General features: G+C 44.6%; 2 protein-coding genes across 4 annotated transcripts; both read right to left on the minus strand.

The window, feature by feature from the left end:
- Positions 1 to 1,354: 1,354 nt before the first annotated feature.
- sanbr (SANT and BTB domain regulator of CSR) lies at positions 1,355 to 13,805 on the minus strand. 3 transcript variants are annotated; one of them, XM_085800444.1, is made up of 21 exons: positions 13,752 to 13,805; positions 12,084 to 12,235; positions 11,794 to 11,965; positions 10,904 to 11,000; positions 10,528 to 10,766; positions 10,253 to 10,311; positions 8,490 to 8,650; positions 7,706 to 7,792; positions 7,417 to 7,527; positions 7,120 to 7,243; positions 6,833 to 6,985; positions 5,642 to 5,784; positions 5,449 to 5,545; positions 5,305 to 5,337; positions 5,024 to 5,123; positions 3,402 to 3,487; positions 2,920 to 2,948; positions 2,716 to 2,789; positions 2,503 to 2,591; positions 2,288 to 2,367; positions 1,355 to 2,184 (listed from the first exon to the last, which is right to left on the minus strand). In XM_085800444.1, exons 2-21 carry the CDS (start codon positions 12,231 to 12,233, stop codon positions 2,148 to 2,150), a joined length of 2,121 nt encoding a protein of 706 aa, XP_085656570.1. In that variant the 5' UTR covers positions 12,234 to 12,235; positions 13,752 to 13,805; the 3' UTR covers positions 1,355 to 2,147. The 3 variants fall into 3 exon arrangements, with proteins under 3 accessions (XP_085656570.1, XP_085656569.1, XP_085656571.1); XM_085800443.1 differs by lacking the exon at positions 13,752 to 13,805 and adding an exon at positions 13,013 to 13,253; XM_085800445.1 differs by lacking the exon at positions 5,305 to 5,337 and having other exon boundaries at positions 13,013 to 13,803.
- Positions 13,806 to 13,973: 168 nt separating this feature from the next.
- On the minus strand, positions 13,974 to 17,862 carry pex13 (peroxisomal biogenesis factor 13). Its single transcript, XM_085800446.1, has 4 exons — positions 17,698 to 17,862; positions 16,025 to 16,770; positions 15,452 to 15,574; positions 13,974 to 14,906 (listed from the first exon to the last, which is right to left on the minus strand). The coding sequence occupies exons 1-4, from the start codon at positions 17,769 to 17,771 to the stop codon at positions 14,539 to 14,541; spliced, it is 1,311 nt and encodes a 436-aa protein (XP_085656572.1). The 5' UTR covers positions 17,772 to 17,862; the 3' UTR covers positions 13,974 to 14,538.
- Between the last annotated feature and the right edge of the window lie 629 nt (positions 17,863 to 18,491).

The raw sequence follows: 18,491 nt of genomic DNA on the forward strand, positions 1-18,491 counted from the left end.
CTGATCAGTCACTCCATCTGTCCTGAGATTGGGTAAACGTGTCTCAAAAAACATGAATGTTTTCTAACAAAAAAACTTCCTGATGAATGTGCATTAATTTATGTGGTATTAATTAGTAGTAACAACATAAAAGTTGAAACAGGAAAAAGGATCTGTGGAGTAGCTGGATCAGACACACCTGAACTTCTCTGACCTGAGCTGGAACACGCCTCTCTCTGCCACATGGACATAAATCCTAAAAGGAAAGGTGGATGATGATGGCGATGATGACGGATGTCATCTGTCACGCAGTGTTCCTGTGGCATCCGGCCATCGCTGCTCAGACATCTTTGGCCAAGGTTGGTGCTGTGTAAGTGGAGCCTGCCACTAATCCCTGTTAACTTACTGGTATTACATTAAAGGTTATGATGATGCTTCGCCACTGAAAGTTGAAACACTGATCTGAAGCCGCTCCAACAACCTGTCAGCTCTGATGCAACCACAGAGGAAGCTGGGGGGAGATCGTCAGTATCACACTCCACACCCCACGTTAAACTGTTCGTTTTACTTTCTGTTAGACGTCACGGGGGGTCGGGTCAGGTGTGGGTTCGGAGGTAGTTCTGGATCCAGAGGCCGGTCTCTGTGTCTGTGGGTCTACGAAAGGTTTGTGTGGTTCCTACTGCAGCTATGAAACAGTTTTATACTCGAGCTGCTCTCTTCTGTGGACTCAGCACCTCTTCCCTCTGGTGTCACGACTTCATATGTTTGATTTGATGCTTTATATCTTGCCATCTTTCTAGGACCGTAACTCAGTCCGGTTGTAACTGGACCCCCATCCCACATCCCCACCGCCCCCTCCCTCCCTTCCTGACCCAGATCCAGAGATCCTCAGCCATTCTCGGCATTTGCTGTCGAGGAGAAGAGGGAACAGCTGGGGCAGCGCCCGCCTACGCTCTACGCTCTGTGCCCCCTCATGCCCCTGCTCTGTGTCTGCGCTGTGGGCAGGCAGGTTATTAATACCCCTGTGAGTAAGTTTGACAGGAAGAGCCAGGTTAGCAGAGCCAGCGCTGATCAGAGCGTCTCAGTCGGTGTGTGGCTGACTCTCCAGCCTGACGCCCGGGACCCCAGTCCTCCACCAAAACACATTTTAAAAACTTAACAAGACACAGTTTGCATTAAGTCGAATGGGGACTTCCTTCACCCAGGTGACGGCTGTGACGGCACCTGGTGACAGCTGGAGCAGAGGTGACAGGTTGTGGTCAAACTGGGGCAAAGTTGACATGTGAGGGGCTGCATGGAGTGTGGGGGGGGTCGTCTCCTCTGAGGGGACACACTGCCACCCAGTGGACAACAACAACAAGCAGAGAGGCCTGGCCTGAGTTCAGTGTCATTCATGTTTTATTGGTCCCAGTGTTGCACAGTACACACACATTCCAGTACAGATAGAAACAACTAGAGCTATATCTCTACCAGGACTGGGTGGGGGGTGGGGGGGGTCGGGGGCAATGGGGGTATTTTGTCAATAACTAAAGCATCTGTCTGATCCAGATGGCTTCACCACAGAGGACAATGAGAACGAGTGCAGACTGAACGTGCTGTGACGAGCAGTTTAACTGAAACAGGCTGAGTTGTGTGGATGCAGTAAACGTCTCGTCTTGACTTCAGGCCTCTTTTCTCTTGAAGCCACGTTCTCATTCATGTTTACTGGATTCAAACAAGTCAGACGGAGAAGGCTTCGGCCGCCTCCACTACAACTTCTCATGTTGTCCTTTGCAGAAGAAAAAAAAAAAACCCACTTGTCTGGTTCCTGGAGAAAACACTGAGATCAGTCAAAGTGCGTTTCCTTGGTGCCGAGCCGGACCCGGAGTTCTCTCCCCGTTCTCGTCCGGGTCCCGGTCACAGCTGCACAAACAAACAGCGGGGCCGAGTGACGGAGGGTGCAGTTAGTGGTGATCCATACGTAGTCACCTGAGTTAAGCAGAGAGGGGAGGGGAGGGGAGGGGAGGGGGTGAGGTTATAGGTGGTGGCCGTGCTAGAGGGAGGGGGCTGTCACTACGAGGTTACTTTGCCGTGCCGAGCCCTCGCGCGAGGATCTGGCCTCTTCCTCTTTGTTCTAATGACTCTCCATCAGTCTGTCTCTTCAGCAGCTTCGTTCCCCTCGGGCTTTGTTATGTTGTCCGGATCTGAGCGTAGCGAATCTTAGATCTGCAGAGCCAGAGAGGAGAAGAAGAAGAAGAAGAGTGAGAAATAAAACATAAAAAAAGCATGAGATGAGAGAGAATGTGTGAGTGTGTGACCAGCTCTGTACCTGGGTGTCTTCTCTGAACTCTGTCTGGGTTGAGAGCTCTTAAACTGCGCCTCCAGTCTGGAGTAGATTCCCCCTGCAGGCTGCAACAACCAAAAACAATCCAACATCAGGCAGCTGCAAAAACTAGAACAACAAAGCTGACAGCTCAACAACATCAACCATGACCACACGATGTGAAGAAATCCATCTATCAGCTGACGCACACACACACTCACCTCTTTAGTGTCCTTAGACTTGCTCTGCTCCTGGTCTCCAAACCTCATCTTAGTCAGGTAGCCGACGATCTCCACCATGCGCCGCTGGTCTGGTTCAGAAAGACGAAGGAGAGGAGAAACACCACAAAGTGAAAGAAGAATAAAGTCAGAGCCTGATTTATCTGTACGGTGAGAGACTAAAAATATCGTTTTAATAGCATCCACTTCCTTTACCTTCCTCTCTCTGAGCGTCCTGGTTGTAGCGCATGGAGCGGGAGCTGTCCCACTTACTCTTCTGGACACTCACTCTGCAAAACACACACACACACACACCATAGACAATAGAGCAAAGTCCACTCAAACAGCACACATGTATACACAATAGTTACAACAGTGTGTGTGTGAGGATTTTTGAAACAACGATGCAGGTGAGCTCACGTGAAAGGCGTGTTGTCTCTGGTCTGTGACTGAGGGACAGAGACAGTGCACAGTGTCAGATCATCAGTGTAGCATCAACACACACTCTCTGGTTGAATCTGCAGCAGCTAATGAAGTTCGCGAACCATAAATAACCAGTGTGCAAGATGCGTTCAGGGACATGATGTACAACTGTGTCGGTTTCAGCAGATGTTTTGGAGAAGTCATGCATAAAGTAAGAGTCAAATTCTCTGAAGCTAAATTTTTTTTTTTGCTCGGATTAACAAATCATAAACAACTTCTGGTGTGTTGGATGAACTTTATGTAAAGCACACACGTCACCGCATGTGAAAAAACAACTTCTGGATCAATATTTAAGATGTGTGAGGCTGCTCTGACCGACACGCCCTGTTCCCGCAGCAGCTGCTGCTCTCCCCCCCCCCACAGCAGCGAAGACACGTCTGAGACGCTCAGGTTGAATGTGAATGAAGTGAGTGCGTCACCTTCTCTGCTCTGTCTCTGCGCTGGAAGTTTGGAGAGGACATTTGTTTTTTCAGAGGTCTGTGGGCCTTCTTGGCTTTTTTAGCAGCTGGAACAAGAGAGAAAACAAAGAAGTCGGTGAGTTTCTCCTCGGGCGTCTGACGCCACCTGCTGGACAAAAGGCAGCGACCGTTTTCATATCCCAAAATGTAGAGCTGGAACAATGAAATGTTAAAAATAGACGTGATGAAAATGTAGAGTGAGGAGGAGGAGGAGGAGGTGTGGGCGGGTGGGTGGGTGGGTGAGGGGGGGATGTGGTAAAAATAGAGCAACGTCTCATCACGTGTCCTCACTCTCCTTTCATCATTTAAACTACGACTGTGACTCAGTGCTGAAGCTGCTGCACTACACACTCACATGAAGCTCCATTCATTGACACATTAAATGCAAATTTACACAACATTTATAATGAGGAGCGAGCTGATTGTAGTGTAACCTGAAGGCATCGCATGGTAACAGTCACTCTGCATCTACACCTCCATCCCTTCACTTCAGTCATTCTAATCTCAACACGATCATAGTCTGGTGATTGATTATAAATCAATGACATTTCTTCCATTCATGATTCCAGAGTGACAGTAAACGTCTGTTGTGGGCGTCGTCACTTTGATTGATAACATCATGTCTCTCAGTCACAGCCCACTCACACGGACGCACAATAGACACACATATAAACTGCAATTAAGCTGTCATCACAGTGCGACGTGGTTGTAATAGTGACGACAGGGACGGTTATCATCAGCCTGTAATCAAACCTCCCCGCAGCATCTTAATCATGACAATGATTATTCATTAGTATCAAACGCTGTCGCCCTGATTCCGCCCGCTCTGTCTGACGACTGATGAGACACAAAGTCAAACGGGATTTTTGTCATTGTGGAAAATAAAAACTCTTGATCAGCGCAACTATGTAGAAATGACAAGTTCACCACAGGGTCACTTGAACAAGAAGTTAAAGGGATAGTTCAACATTTTTGGCAAATTCGCCTATCGCCATAATCCCTATAGTCATAGGAGTAGGTTCATCACCTTTAATTATTGGTGCATGTTATTTTGAGATCTGCGGGGCAGAGACGTGAACTGCTCAGCGAACACAATGGAGGTGAATGGCACAGGTCCCCTGTCCCTCATCAAACTCATCAAATACACAATCCAACAACTCCAAAACGCTCTTGTGTAGAATTTGTGACCTGCACGTTCACCACGCTATGAAATAATAATGCATCATTACGAGATGGAGTTGTTTTAGAGGCATAACCGGAAATACATTCCAGACACGGCTGCTGGGCGGAGCGATTTCAAAGGCGCAAGTTGTTTCGAGTATTTGCTTCATATGTCGTAATGTTACATAATTAATTATACATGATTATTTCATGGTGTGTGGTGAATGTGCAGGTCACAACTTCTCCACTAGAGCGTTTTGGAGTTGTTGGATTGTGTATTTCATCAGTTTGACGAGGGACAGGGGACCTCTACCAATGACTATATGGATTATGGCAATGATGTTGAACTATGTTGTTGAACTATTCCTTTAAATAAATGACCACAGCTCCATCAATCAAAGCTCTGTGTCATCTTACTCCACCTTGTTTCTTGGACAGCTCCTCTTCGTCCCCCACCTCGTCTTCAGTGACCTCCGACCCCGTGGTGTACTCCTCGTCCTCAGACAGGAGGGACTGCTGCCTCTGACAGGTCACACACATTAACACTCTTAATGACGCTGCTTCATGACACTGATGACGGTGCGCGCACACACACACACACCCGCATGTGTGTGTGCGTGTCTGCGCTTGTGATTAACAACACGATCAGTCACAGAGTGGAAGCAGATTGTGTGTAATGAAGGAAGAGAGGGAGAGGTCCTACCAGCTGCAGGCTCCAGTTTTTCAAGAGGGAAAACTGGTGAGAAAGAGAAAGAAGCTGAGGTCAGGACCAGAGGAGGAGAGACACACAGGTACAGAGGAGTGTCAGAGAGGGAGAGAGAGAGGGAGAGAGGGAGAGAGGACTCACAGTGCTGCCGTCTCCCCTCAGAGGTCCGAGGAGTGTTGGCTCCAAGAGAACATCACAGTCCTGAACCTTTTCTGTACTGGACGGACTCTCCTCAGACCTGATAGACACATACTCACACACATTATCATTCACATTATCACACTTCTCACTCACAGCCAAATTGAATATCTTCTCAAATGATCCATGGACTCACCCCTCTGCAGGCGGGGTGTTGGACACACACACCGCGTCTCTGTGCAGCAGCAGGTCGTTCAGGACTCTGGTCTGGGCCGACGTCACCTCATCACAGTTCTCTTCGTCGGGTACGCTCACTATGTGGTCGCGCATCTTACAGCCCTGAACACACAAACGCAAACTGTTTCAAGATTTCCTCCTCTCACTGGAATCAGAGACGGAGGTAAATTCATGCAAAACCGCTGATGCGCGTTTCTGTCGGGGGCAGTTTTTCGGCAAGCAGTCTCTGCATTTGCCTCGAAAACAACTCTGTCTCGTAACATTCTGTTATTATCTCATAGCGTGGTGAATGTGCAGGTCACAACTTGTCCACAACAGCGTTTTGGAGTTGTTGGATTGTTTATTTGGTGAGTTTGATGAGGGAAACCAAGAAATCCCATTAGGCTCCATAGTGTAGCTCTAAGCAGCTCATGGCTCTGCTCCGCCATTCTAAAAATAGCTTGCACCGACAATTAAAGGTAACAAACCTACTCCTTAAACTATAGGGATTAGGGCAATGGGCCAATTTGCCAAAATGTTGAACTATCCCTTTAATAATTTGAAGGAAACAGGACATTATATTTCAGGAAACAGTATTTTGAATTTCCTCCTGCGTAGAGGTTGGTCGGGGGAGTGGAGTTTCTGTGCTGATGTTTGCGTTACATACCGAAATAAAAATAAAGAGTGGGAAATAATGTCTCCCTGGTTAGAAATCTGCAATGTGCTGCAGACTGTACATGTTGACATGTAGCTGGGCGCGGCTTGTGTTCAGACTGAGGCCACAAATATCTGCTGTTCACTCAGTATCTGGGTCACGAACTGAATTAGTCCTGTGTCATCGTTTGTCACACTGTGTCTTTGTGCCGCAGTTTAGCTCTCGTTAACCTTCGTGTCATTAACCGTGAGCTGCGCTTATTCATTCCGTGTAGTCGCAGAGGATAATGGGGGTCGCTTTCCGTCCCAGCATGCAGTGGGTGGAGGGCATGGAAACAACGGTACAAATGATGGTTAAATCAAACCTCGACAGGGCGGCAATTACTCAGTCAAACAGGTTTACCGACCGTTATAAAGAGACTCTGACAGCATGCATTGTTTCATTTATGTACAAATTGAATATTCATTAGTTTCATTGTGTGTGTGTGTGTGTGTGTGTGTGTGTGTGTGTCCATACCTTGGGCATACCAGTGGGATCAAAGCGGAGAACCCTCTGGTTGCAGCAGGGGTAGATTCCTGCCCCGTGCAGACCTTTCTCTGCCCCCAGGCCGGGGTACAGCACACTGTCTGGGTGGTACTTACAGCACGTCAGCTCCGCACACACAAACACCTGCACACACACACACACACACACACAGAAAGTACTTGATAGAATCGTAATCTCACACAATGAATGACACTATGAGCATTTTCCTCATTTGATCAGTCACTTACACACATACATATGTACACAGACACACACACCTGCTGGCATCTGGAGCAGGTGAGGTAGTTGATGGTTCCCCAGATCCTCCAGTAGACCAGGACCCAGGACTTGAGTTCCTCATACAGACCACTGATGTATTCATGTACGTCCCAGCTCTTCTGCCTGCGCACACACACACACACACACACACACACACACACACACACACACACACACACACACACACACACAATGCTGCATCAGCTGGATGAACACAGGAGCTGTATAACACAGTAATGACTCTCTCCTTGTCTGTTGCTGTGAAGCAGAGATCTAATGAGCAGCAGCGCTGGTACCTGGTGTGTGTGTAGATTATCTCTCCGTGAGCGTCAATGTTGATTTTCCCTGGAACACAGGAAATCTTCCTCTCGGTTTCTTTGGTCAGCATCTTAAGGCACAGACCACACCTGAAGAAGAATGAGCAGAAAGGTTAGGCTGACAGAAATAAAAACAGACATGTGATATATCTGAATATCAACAGATATATATACACACACACACACACACATATATATATATGTATATACGTATATATATGAACTCTCAAACATGTGAGGACATGAGCAAAGAAATAAATGGCTGCACCTGTAGAGAGTCGAGGCGTTCCCCGGTGAATCTCTGTTCTGATAGGCTGGATCAAAGAGACGCTCGATCTTCTTCTGGAACAATTTGCTTTAAGTGTAAAGTGAAAGGAAATAAAATTAAGAATTTATATTCAATTGTTGTGCTGTCGGTGATATAAAAATATATTTCATGAGTGATTCAATCACTGAAGAAGTACGGATGACTCATCTCTCCACAGCAGTTACATCAGCAGCCTGCTAAGATGAACCATCTGCACCGTGACCCTCAATCCAAGGTCAAACTAGAATAATAATTCATTCTGGAAATCGAACATCAGCACTGACCAGTGTTCACACCATGTGTACAGTATTTGTGTGTATCACCATTTTGTTGACACCTTTTATATTTCATAGTAAGAAACATGTCTGTTTCACTATCAGTGCACAAACACTGCTGCAAAAAACTCAACAATAGCTGCTGAGTGTCTTCAGTTTCAAGAGTGAGTCAGCAGTATTTGTACAGGAATAAATTTTCATATAATTTGCAATTTGTATTTCATTTTCAAGCACTTTTGGAGTAAGTTTGGACATCAGCGGGGTTTTGACACACTAAAAACAAGGCTATAAAATGTCATTGTCTTCATTATTATTTCCATGCATACACATCTCCTGATTCTCAGGGTCATTAGATATTGATAGTATTTATTTGTTTTTGTTTTTTTTTAAATATACACATATATATAAAACCAACTCAGGAAGGAGAATAAGGATGCTATGACGGTAAGCCCTGTTAAAGTGGACCTCACCTCTTGAACTTGTCTTTTTTGTCCCTGATGTCGTCGGCCTCGTTGTGGTTGAAGAGCTCTGCGATGCGTGTTGCCAGGTTGCTGTTGATGCAGTTCATGTTGCAGGGCGTGGCCACGATGGCGCTCATGTGTTTGTGGCAGTACTGGACACATTCCTCCACCTGAGCATGGACAAACATTCACAGCTTTCATAAAAGGCTTTCACAGGCACTCTTATTTGATTTCTTTGATCCTATCTTCACAAACACCAATAAAACACCACTGCTATGATGTTTGCTCCTCTAAATTCAGGCCTGCATTAACATCCAATCACAAGTGGTCAGTTCTTTTTTTTTTTAAGTATATTTTTTGGGCTTTTTTGCCTTTAATGGAAAGCACATTCGAGAGAGACAGGAAATGGGGAGGCAGAGCTGAACCGGGGCCGGTTGCTGCGTTGTCATGGTCTTTTCTACAGGAGATGACGAGGGACAAAAGTGGTTGTTGTGATCACTCATGTGCTGACTGACTCTGACTGAGCTGTCTGGACCATGGATGTGTAACGTGTTTTTTTTGTATCTGCCAATCTCGTTCTTCAAACTATCATTATGTCAGTCTAGAAATCTACTATTGGTTGATCTCTCAATCAGTTCCCACTTCCCTAATTATGTGTTGATCCAAACCTTAAAAATAATGGACAAGAAACCAATAAGGTGGCAGCCCTGTCACATTCTGAAGCAGTATAATTATCTTAGTTTCGATAATTTCTTAAAATTTTCCTCTGTTAAATTGTTTTTTAAGTGTTTGCAGAATTTGGCACCAGATGTTTTGCCCGTTCTTTTTAGCAGACAAAATAGTGATAGGATCACCAGGGGTATAGCAAGTGGTAACTGTAAAATCTCTTGCCGTAAGACCTCCTTTGGGCAATCAGCCTCAGATGTGGAACTCACTATCGACCGAAATAAAACCAACCCGAGACACTAGGATTTTTAATAAAAAATGTTACAGTCTGGCTGAAACTAAATCAGAGCTGTATGCATTTTTAATGGGTCATGACTTGGTATGATTTTAGATGTATTGTACATTTTATTGTAATGGTATGTAATTTTCATGTCTTTTGTCTTACTTTCTTTCTTTCACTAAAAGCCAAACTAGCATTAGCTATAACCTCTGTATGCAGAACATCAGTCACATTGACTTGTTTGTAACCCGTTAACCTGCATTGTCCCTATCAAATAAACTAAATTAAATAAAATACATTTTTTGTTATTGTGACGGGTCAGTTGTGGAGTGTCCACAAAGGGGCTGTGAGCATCACTGTGCTGCTCACACCTCTACAATAAAAATATATCTACCTACCTATTGAAATAGTAAAATATTTGGAGTTTCTTTCTTATGAGGCTATTGGGACCAGTTACTCTGTGGAGGAGGACGCCAGTAGAGTAGCTGGTCCTTAAGTTGAGCTGGATGTTAATAGCAGGTCTGAACAGGGCGTTGCGGAGCCTACGTAAGTACAGCAGTGATGATGGCAGTTACAAAAACTAAAGAACATCTTCACTCTCAACATCCATGCAACATCAACTTAACAAAGCTCTATCTATGGGCCTCTTGTTTTCCCTGAATAAGAAGTCAGAAAAATAATTTGTGTGATGTAAATGTAAATATAATAACATTTCCACCATTCAATTTCAACACAATACCAACACAACTTCGCTGCACTGCGTGTGAAAAACAAGGGGCCCCGAAAGCACACCACCACACTGAGCGTCACACGTCACAACACTTACTAACGTATCCATCTTCAAGAACTCGGAGGAGATCAGGATTGAGATGACATTGCTGGGCTCTGTAACCGACAAACACCACATGACAAACCAACCAAGCAAACCCCACAACCAACAAACAACACAGAACACACAGCCAGTGACCCACCAAACACACACCACGTTTAGTGACTGAATAAAACGTCCACTGATTTACGCTAACAGCTGCTCTTAGTGACAGCTCAGGCATTCCCATGTGGGATAATGTTGTAACTGTTGATGTTTAACAGGGGTTTTACCGAGCCGCGGCTTGTCCTTGTTTCCCTCGCCTGCGGAGTTCCTCCTGACGTAGTTCATGAGCCAGTCAAAGATCTGCACGTCGCAGTGAACTGAGATGTCCACCTCCTCCCATCTCTGAGGATCCACCGACAAGTACTCAGCGAAGTAACGCATCTCTTTCACCAGCAGATCTCTGGGACACGTGAAGTCCTGCTTCAGGTTCTTAGTCTCATCACACACGTGGATGACCATGTTGGGACTGTGGGGAAAAAAGTTTATTTGCAAAAATTGTACCAGTCAGCCAAAGCTTCCATCAAGATATCACAGAACAGGTCTGCTTCATTGCTGTGGGAAACAGCACTCTGTAAACTCTGAGGATGAACTACTATAACTTACTCTCGTGGTTTCTGAGGTTTGTCGTCCTCCTCTACTGAGACTCTTTTCTCTTTCTTCTCCAAAGAACTGACCCGTCCTGAGAGCGTGGATTTGGAGCCTGGTGACACCAGCAGATGAAAAAGGTACGTAGATAATCTCTGAGCCATAGCTGTATATTATTTGGCATCAACATATATTTTAACAAAACAGAAGAGATAGTTCAACATTTCGTCAAATTGGCCCATTGCCATAATCCCTATAGTCATAGCAGTAAGTTTGTTACCTTTATTTGTCGATGTAAGCTGTTTTTAGAGTTGTTTTCGAGGTAAATTCATGCAAAACAGCTGATGCGTGTTCCCGTCAGGGGCAGTTTTCTGGCAAGCAGTCTCTGCATTTGCCTCGAAAACACCTCAGTCTTGTAACGTTTCGTTATTATCTCATAGCGTGGTGAATGTGCAGGTCACAACTTGTCCACCAGAGCGTTTTGGAGTTGTTGGATTGTGTATTTGATGAGTTTGATGAGGGAAACCAAGAAATCCCAATCCCATTAGCCTTCGTAGAGTAGCTCTGTGCAGCTCACGGCTCTGCTCCGCCGTTCTAAAAATAGCTTGCACCGACTATTAAAGGTAACGAACCTACTGCTATGACTATAGGGATTATGGCAATGGGCCAATTTGCCAAAATGTTGACCTATCCCTCTGTACTCTTAATTGTTGCACTAGTTTGTATTTTTTTTACTGATCTAGTAAAACAGTGATCTCAGCCTGAGCTTAACAAAAAAGCTTTTGATTCAATCACATTTAACTGACTCCTGAGAGGAAGCTAAGCTGTAAAAGCAGCAAATAAAATAAATAACAACACCAACACAATACAATCAAGGGTTTTACATGCTCAGTGTGGCACTGACTAACCTGTAACTTTGCTGGTGCTCTGGCTGCCACCTGTCTCCACTATCTCCCCTGTGTCCATCAGCGTGGACAGGCTGTCTGCAGGACAGGTATTTCCCTCTGTCAGGGCGTTACACTGGTTGTCCACATGAGGAAAACCCCCACTGTTCTTCAGCTCCTCAAATCGACGGGAACACTGCAAGGTCATATTAGCGTCATGTTATTTCTTATCAAAGTGTCAGGCCTTAATGGTGCTAAATCATACAATGATGGGTGGGTGGGTGGATGGATGGAAGCACTCAGAGTTACCCAACCTCCTTGGGCGTGAATCCTGGAACCAGCTTGGCTACGTTGTCCCAGTTTATGGGCTGGGGTACTCCCCACAGAGAGCCCAGCACCATGTCCAAAACTAGGACGTTGTTGTCATAAGGAAAGTTGTTGTTGTCCGAGCAGTAGCGGCTCATCTCTACAGAGAGATAGGAACAACATCCCACATCACAGTAAATCTGAACAGAGGCATTAACACCTGTCTCAATCAGTACAAGACTCAGTGCCTACAGGAAGGATAAGAAAAACACAACTCATATTGCAATATTTTAGTGTGTCAATGTTGTTTTAACCCCTCAAACATCATCAGCATTTAAATTCTGATAAAGGTAATTGTTACTAGCAGCTGTTTTATTATTCATTCTATTCATGGTTTTATTTTGTGTATGACTTATTTGATAAATAAGACACACACATAAAATGAATTAACTATCTTCTGTCTTGAGCTGTGTTAATATTGATTAATGAGTGGCAACTTCTGCCATCTTCAATATAGTTTGATCTCATTTCTGTTTTACCTCTTTACCTGTCAAATGATAAAGTCAACATTACATTTAGTTGTCCCAAATTCATCTCATTCACTATTGGTTTGGTGGTGCGTCATTCACTGCAAATCACTATAAAAGACTGATCAGTCAAATCCTCAGGGCTGTAGAGATGTTAGCAGTCGCAGATAAAGTAGAGGATCTGTGCATTTCCACAATGCACAAATTCACTCTATCCAGTCATATCCATTGGGTGTTACATAAATAAAACATTAATTCATCTGTGGGGCAACAGAGTAGTGATGCTCGTGCAGGCCGAGCCCCTCCGTCCTCCTGCTCCATCAGCATCAGCTGCTGCTTTCAGGTCAAACTGACTCAGTCGGCTCACAACACAAAATCTAAACAAAAAGGAGAAAATGTAGTTTACATACTTATCTGATGTCAGAGAGTTTCCACCCCGTCGTCTCGTACAGTAAACCAAGCCGCTGTCTGCTCTATGTCATTGTGCTCGGGTGATGCTGATGCTGCGGTCCTCTCCTACCGGCTAACTGCATCCTCTGCCGCTGCTGCTAGCTAACTTTGCTGGACAGGATCTGCTGCCTTCAGGGGCTCCTCGTAAACCCCGGTTATAAACCCACAGCACGCATCACGGCCGCCGTCAGTGGTGCAGTCAGTCAGTCAGTCAGGAAGATATTGCTCAGCTGTTGCTGTGCACTGTTTTCATTCTCCACAATATGCTTGTTTCTTGATATGTAGCGATGTCAGGATAAACTGTGGGGTGATGCTCCGTTAACAATTTGCTCCGTTTAGGTGGGCGTGCAACTCTTCCAAAGGTTTTATGAGTAAAGACGCCATGCAATCAATACTGCGAGATATTAAAAACAATTAAAGTGGATCCTGACTTAAGTGTATTTTTCAAACAACTATTTACTGGGTACAGAATGAAAGTTAAAGCTCAATTTTGTGTACAGTTGCAGTATTTCCGATAGTCCTTCAAGGCAGCATTAGCTTCAGTCAGATAGCATAGCAGCTAGCTGAGAAAGTGCGTACTTAAACTCAGGTGTGTGTACATGTTGGAGCCCAGTAGCATGCGAAACATGTCAGTGACAGGCTTCACTGACAACATACAAACTCAGCAGTAGATTCCTACAATAATTTAGAAGAACAAACATTGTTTGCCTGGTCCGGTCCGCATCTACAGCAGCGTCTCGTCCCTGTTGTCGCAGTGCAGCAGGTGAGGCGTTCTGTTGCTAAGAGACAGGAGTCGTAAATGCAGTGTTCCTGCCATAAATTCTCAAAAAACAAAAAACAAAACATCAATTAACTTACAATACAATTTCAACATAATTATTCTTGCATGTGTGTTATGCCAATGTTATTTATAAGACAAAATGATTTTGAAAAATATTTATTTTCAAAATAATTATATTAAATATTTACAAAATTATTTACTGTGAACAGTTCAAAATGTGCAAAATGAGCCCCCTTTAACCCTGACTGAATCCACTCCCATTCATTTCACAGGGACAACAATACAGAGAACCAAGCAGCCTACAAGTGAGGGCCACAACAAAAGGTTACATTATTACAGCACTAAACAAAAACATTGGTTTTGTTCTTATACCACATACAGGTGATACATCAGCACTAAAGATATGTTTAAGATAACCTCCTTATTTGAAACGCACTGGCTTTAACCAGAACAGTGCAACCATTTAAAACAGTAACCTTATCAGAAGGTCAAGACCGTGTTACATGATTTGAATCATTATAGATGACTCATGAACTACTTGGAGCAATTCTTTACAAGTTCCATGGTGTTTCCCCCCATATCTATTATCAGCTGATTATTAGTCAGGCTTTAGGGTTAAACATCACACACACATACGGAGTAAGCCAACCAAGGTAAAGACCACATGCAGAACTGCATGCAGGGATATGTACATGTGCACCAACATCACAGGTCAGTCTTCTCAGGGATGTTTAGCACTGTGCTGGAGGGTATGCTGGAGTTGGATGTTGCCAGACTGAGGGGAGCTGGTGTCTCTCTGTACAATGACTCTAGCAGCTCCTCTGAGGAAGCCGAGGTGGGGGCTGAGCCAAGGGCGGGGATAAAGCTTTGGGCAGGATTCGGTTGTGGGTGTGTAGCCATGGCTGTCTGGGAGGCCGGCGTGTTTCCTTGCTGGACCTGAGAAAGACTCTCCATCTCTGCATGCCTGCGGCCTCTCCTCTTACCGAGGACCTTGACATAGTTGGCTGGGACAAGCCCTGTGGTCTGACCGTCCACACTGGCCAGCAGCCAGCCGCGCACCCTGGGCTGTTGCTCTACACGCAGGAGAGAATAACAATGTTTGAGCTCATCAATATAAAGGACGTTAATCATAGGGAATCACATGTCTGTCTTTGCAAAAAACAAAACACTAGTCTAAAGTTGTAACATGATTGAATGATGAAAAGATTTTTTTTTTTTTTTTTTTGCAATACTGTATTCACATTGCCCTAATAGTACCACAGGGACAGGGAAACATACTTAACATTTGTGAGGCTCAATTGTGACTGAGACACAAACTAGTATGCATTAAACAAAAAACCACTGTACATTTATCCACATATGAATGCATTTCAGTTCGTCATACACGGTATGTATGTATTGCGATCCATGATAATTTATTGCAAAATCAACTGATAAACTGTTAATATAAAGTAGATAAATGAGAGCCAAAATAGAAAATTTAATTTTGCACATAAACCATACCAAAATTCAATATTGTCACAATGTGTTCACCGATTTCCTAAATTGAACACAAAGTGCTAAGTACACCCAGAAATTAGAAATATGATGGCAGGAAATACTATCTGTAATTATTCACCTTTAGGGGCAAGATTGAGCATGTCTCCGGCCCGCAGCGAAATCTCCTCCTCGGATGCAGCTGAGAAGTTGTACTCTGCTCTGGCCACTACGTGGTCATCCTCTCCACTGGCCCAGTTAGTGGCTGCATGGAACAAAAAACAAAACACAGTTTTACTTAATAGAGCTGGATTTAAAAGACTGTCTGCAAACACCAATACTCTGACACTCACTGCCTCCTCTGGGACAAAATATAACAAAACATCCACCAGCGTTGCTGCCTTGGGTGCAACTGGTGTAAATCTCTAACATTTTTCAAACTCTTTCCCAAGAAAAATGTTTGTAAGTGATACTCTCTAGAGGTGGTTCTCAAGTGTCTTCAATGAGCCACAAAATGACGTAAGAAACTGGTGAATCCAGTGGTCGCTGACACTGGCTGGAAAACACCTGCAATGTTAATGATCTAATATACAACAACCCCCCAATAAAGGCTGTTACACAATTGATCCTGGATTTGTAAGAGAAGACTCTTGAACATAGAATTTTTGTGAGTAAAAATGTTGAAATTATCTTTCTCATGTGCTTTAGGTCTCACCACTTTCTTCAGAGCGAGGGCTGGAGCTTAGCAGTTTCCAGATGAGGTAGGGTCCACCCAAGACGACAGCAAAAAACAGAAAGATTGGCCAGGATTTGACGGTCTGATCCTCCATCCCCGGTCCATCTCCTCTAGAGGCACTAGTAGCTAGGGCGTCGGTCGCACTGTCTGCCCACAAGTCCTCAACTTCAGCATCAGACCGCCGCCCCAGCAGCCTCTGTAGCCGTCGGTACAGGTACCGCAGAGTGCGTACCAGAGCGAAGGCGGACAAGACTCGGGTGAGGTGTGCACGGAGCCGTGTTAGGTGGTTGGCTACATCCAGCACAGCGCGAAAACTGTTATACACTGCAGAGAAAGTGGCGTCCAGCATCATGCTGACCGATGCGAAGGCCTGGACGATGCTCTCGATGGACTGGAAGGCACCACGGCTGCTCTCCTCTGCCTGCTGCACAAACCTGCTGGGGGCGACTTCTTCTGTGTGGGGGACGCGGCTGTAGCCTCCCAGGCCGTAGCCGCCACCATAGCCACCACCATAGCCACCACCATAGCCACCACCACCATAGCTGTAAGGGCTGTAGCCACCATAGATGGAGCTCCCATAGGGGCTGTAAGAATTAGTGAAAGAACCGTAGGACGGACGGTAGCTCTGCTGGACGGGACGAGGGGGCACTGGGGGCACCATCCTGGTCAGGACAGGGGGGCCTGCAGAAGTGGAGGGTCCTGCAGATGGTACAAACTCTGCAGATCTATTAATCGAAAAGACAAAGTTAATAAAAAGGATTGATAATACATCTCTGTTACTACAAACGATCATGGTGAAGATTTCGATTAGTTTTGCCTGCTGTTTCACTAAAACTGCTACAAGTATTGTAGGGTTAATGATAGTGAAATCAACCTTTTAGTAGATTATTTACTAGTACATTGAATATTCTTAAACTCAGTTAGCCTTGAGCCAAATGTTTTAAGATCAAAAGAGAGAAAGACTACTGGCAGAAGGATACATTCGTGGTAAATAATCCTCCTGAGCTTTGTTTTGTTTGTTGGATAAATTTGTGGTAAATAATCCTCCTGAGCTTTGTTTTGTTTGTTGGTCCTGCAGTGCGTTTGGATGTGCGTGCTCTACTCCACTTTTGTGTTCTCAGCAAATAATCCTGAGCTGACATTTCCCCTGACCCTTGACCCATCCCTCCACAAACATGCAAGTCAGTTCAATAAATATTGCGTAATCAGACAGCAGTGAAAAAAAAACAACATCATTCAGACTAAAATTATTAAGATCCATTTAATAAACCACGAGGTGCTTCAACTCATAACTAGGCCAGCAAATGAACTGTATGTGAAGTCTTGAGAGAGATAGTTAACGCAGCAGCAAAGGGCCCATGACAGGACTGGGCCTGGTCAGGCCTGCAGCTCCTAGGCTAGCTGTTAGCACAGCTGGGGCGTTGCTGGATTAATTACTTTAGTCGCTGACTCATAAACATGAATACTTTTGATAAGTTAGCAATTTACCTAGCTGCTTATTTCTGAAATAACTCCTAATTCCTGTCATATTGTCTTTGCCATCCCACAACTATAGTTATAGCTAGCTCGCTAGCTAGGAGCGACAGTGAGCTGGCTGTGAGCGGTAAACACCACAGAGATCGTAGCGATGTTAGCTAATGTAGCACATTTACCTGTAGTTCACAGGTGCCGCCATCGCCCCTGGGATGCGTCGTTCCCACGGCTTTTGTGGAGGCTGTGAATCCATAGTTTAATATGTCAACAAAGTATTGAAGTACTGCGGGACCTGTCCCCCTGACAGTCTCTCCTGTTGCCTTCCCGTGCTCCTCGTAATTCCTAACTTCTGTTATCATCAGCGCTTATGCGTACGACGGTGGACGATACCTAAAGGGACAATTAATGACATTAGATAATATTGGGTTTATTTTGTGCTCATCGTTTTATCTGTTAGGTGGTGCCATGGCCTCTACGATACCTATCTTTACCGAGACGTAGTGGAGTTTTCAATGTTCCCAGGTATTTCCCAGCTCCTGAAGGCACCAACCTCGACTGGCGGAAGTGTTGTCGTCAAACCTGAATAAGTGAGTGACAAATTGGATTTAATTCTTGTAACTTTGCTTCTATAAACCCAGATTAAACCGTTGTAAATTTTCTTTTGTATTTCTATATTTTGTCGCTGCTTACTTTCCCAGCAAAGTCCATCAGCAACCCTGCATATATTTCACACTATAATAACCTGCGTTTTGCAGCTCTGTCCAGCAAGGGGCAATGTAACGCAATGCACGTTTACAGCCTGCAATGATAGAGATGAAAAAAAAGGGAATTTCCCTCCTCTGTAGTAGCTACACTGCCTGCTTAAAACAAGATCACAGATTTTAATTGGTATTTCACAAACTAATGTCCAGTCACGTTGACAACAGTCATTTAAATGTATATAGATTTCTCTTTTTCATTTTTTTTTTTTTTT

This window comes from Trachurus japonicus, chromosome 15 (genome assembly GCF_045865225.1).
Source record: "Trachurus japonicus isolate A0001 chromosome 15, Traja_1.0".
Taxonomy (NCBI): Eukaryota; Metazoa; Chordata; class Actinopteri; order Carangiformes; family Carangidae; genus Trachurus; species Trachurus japonicus.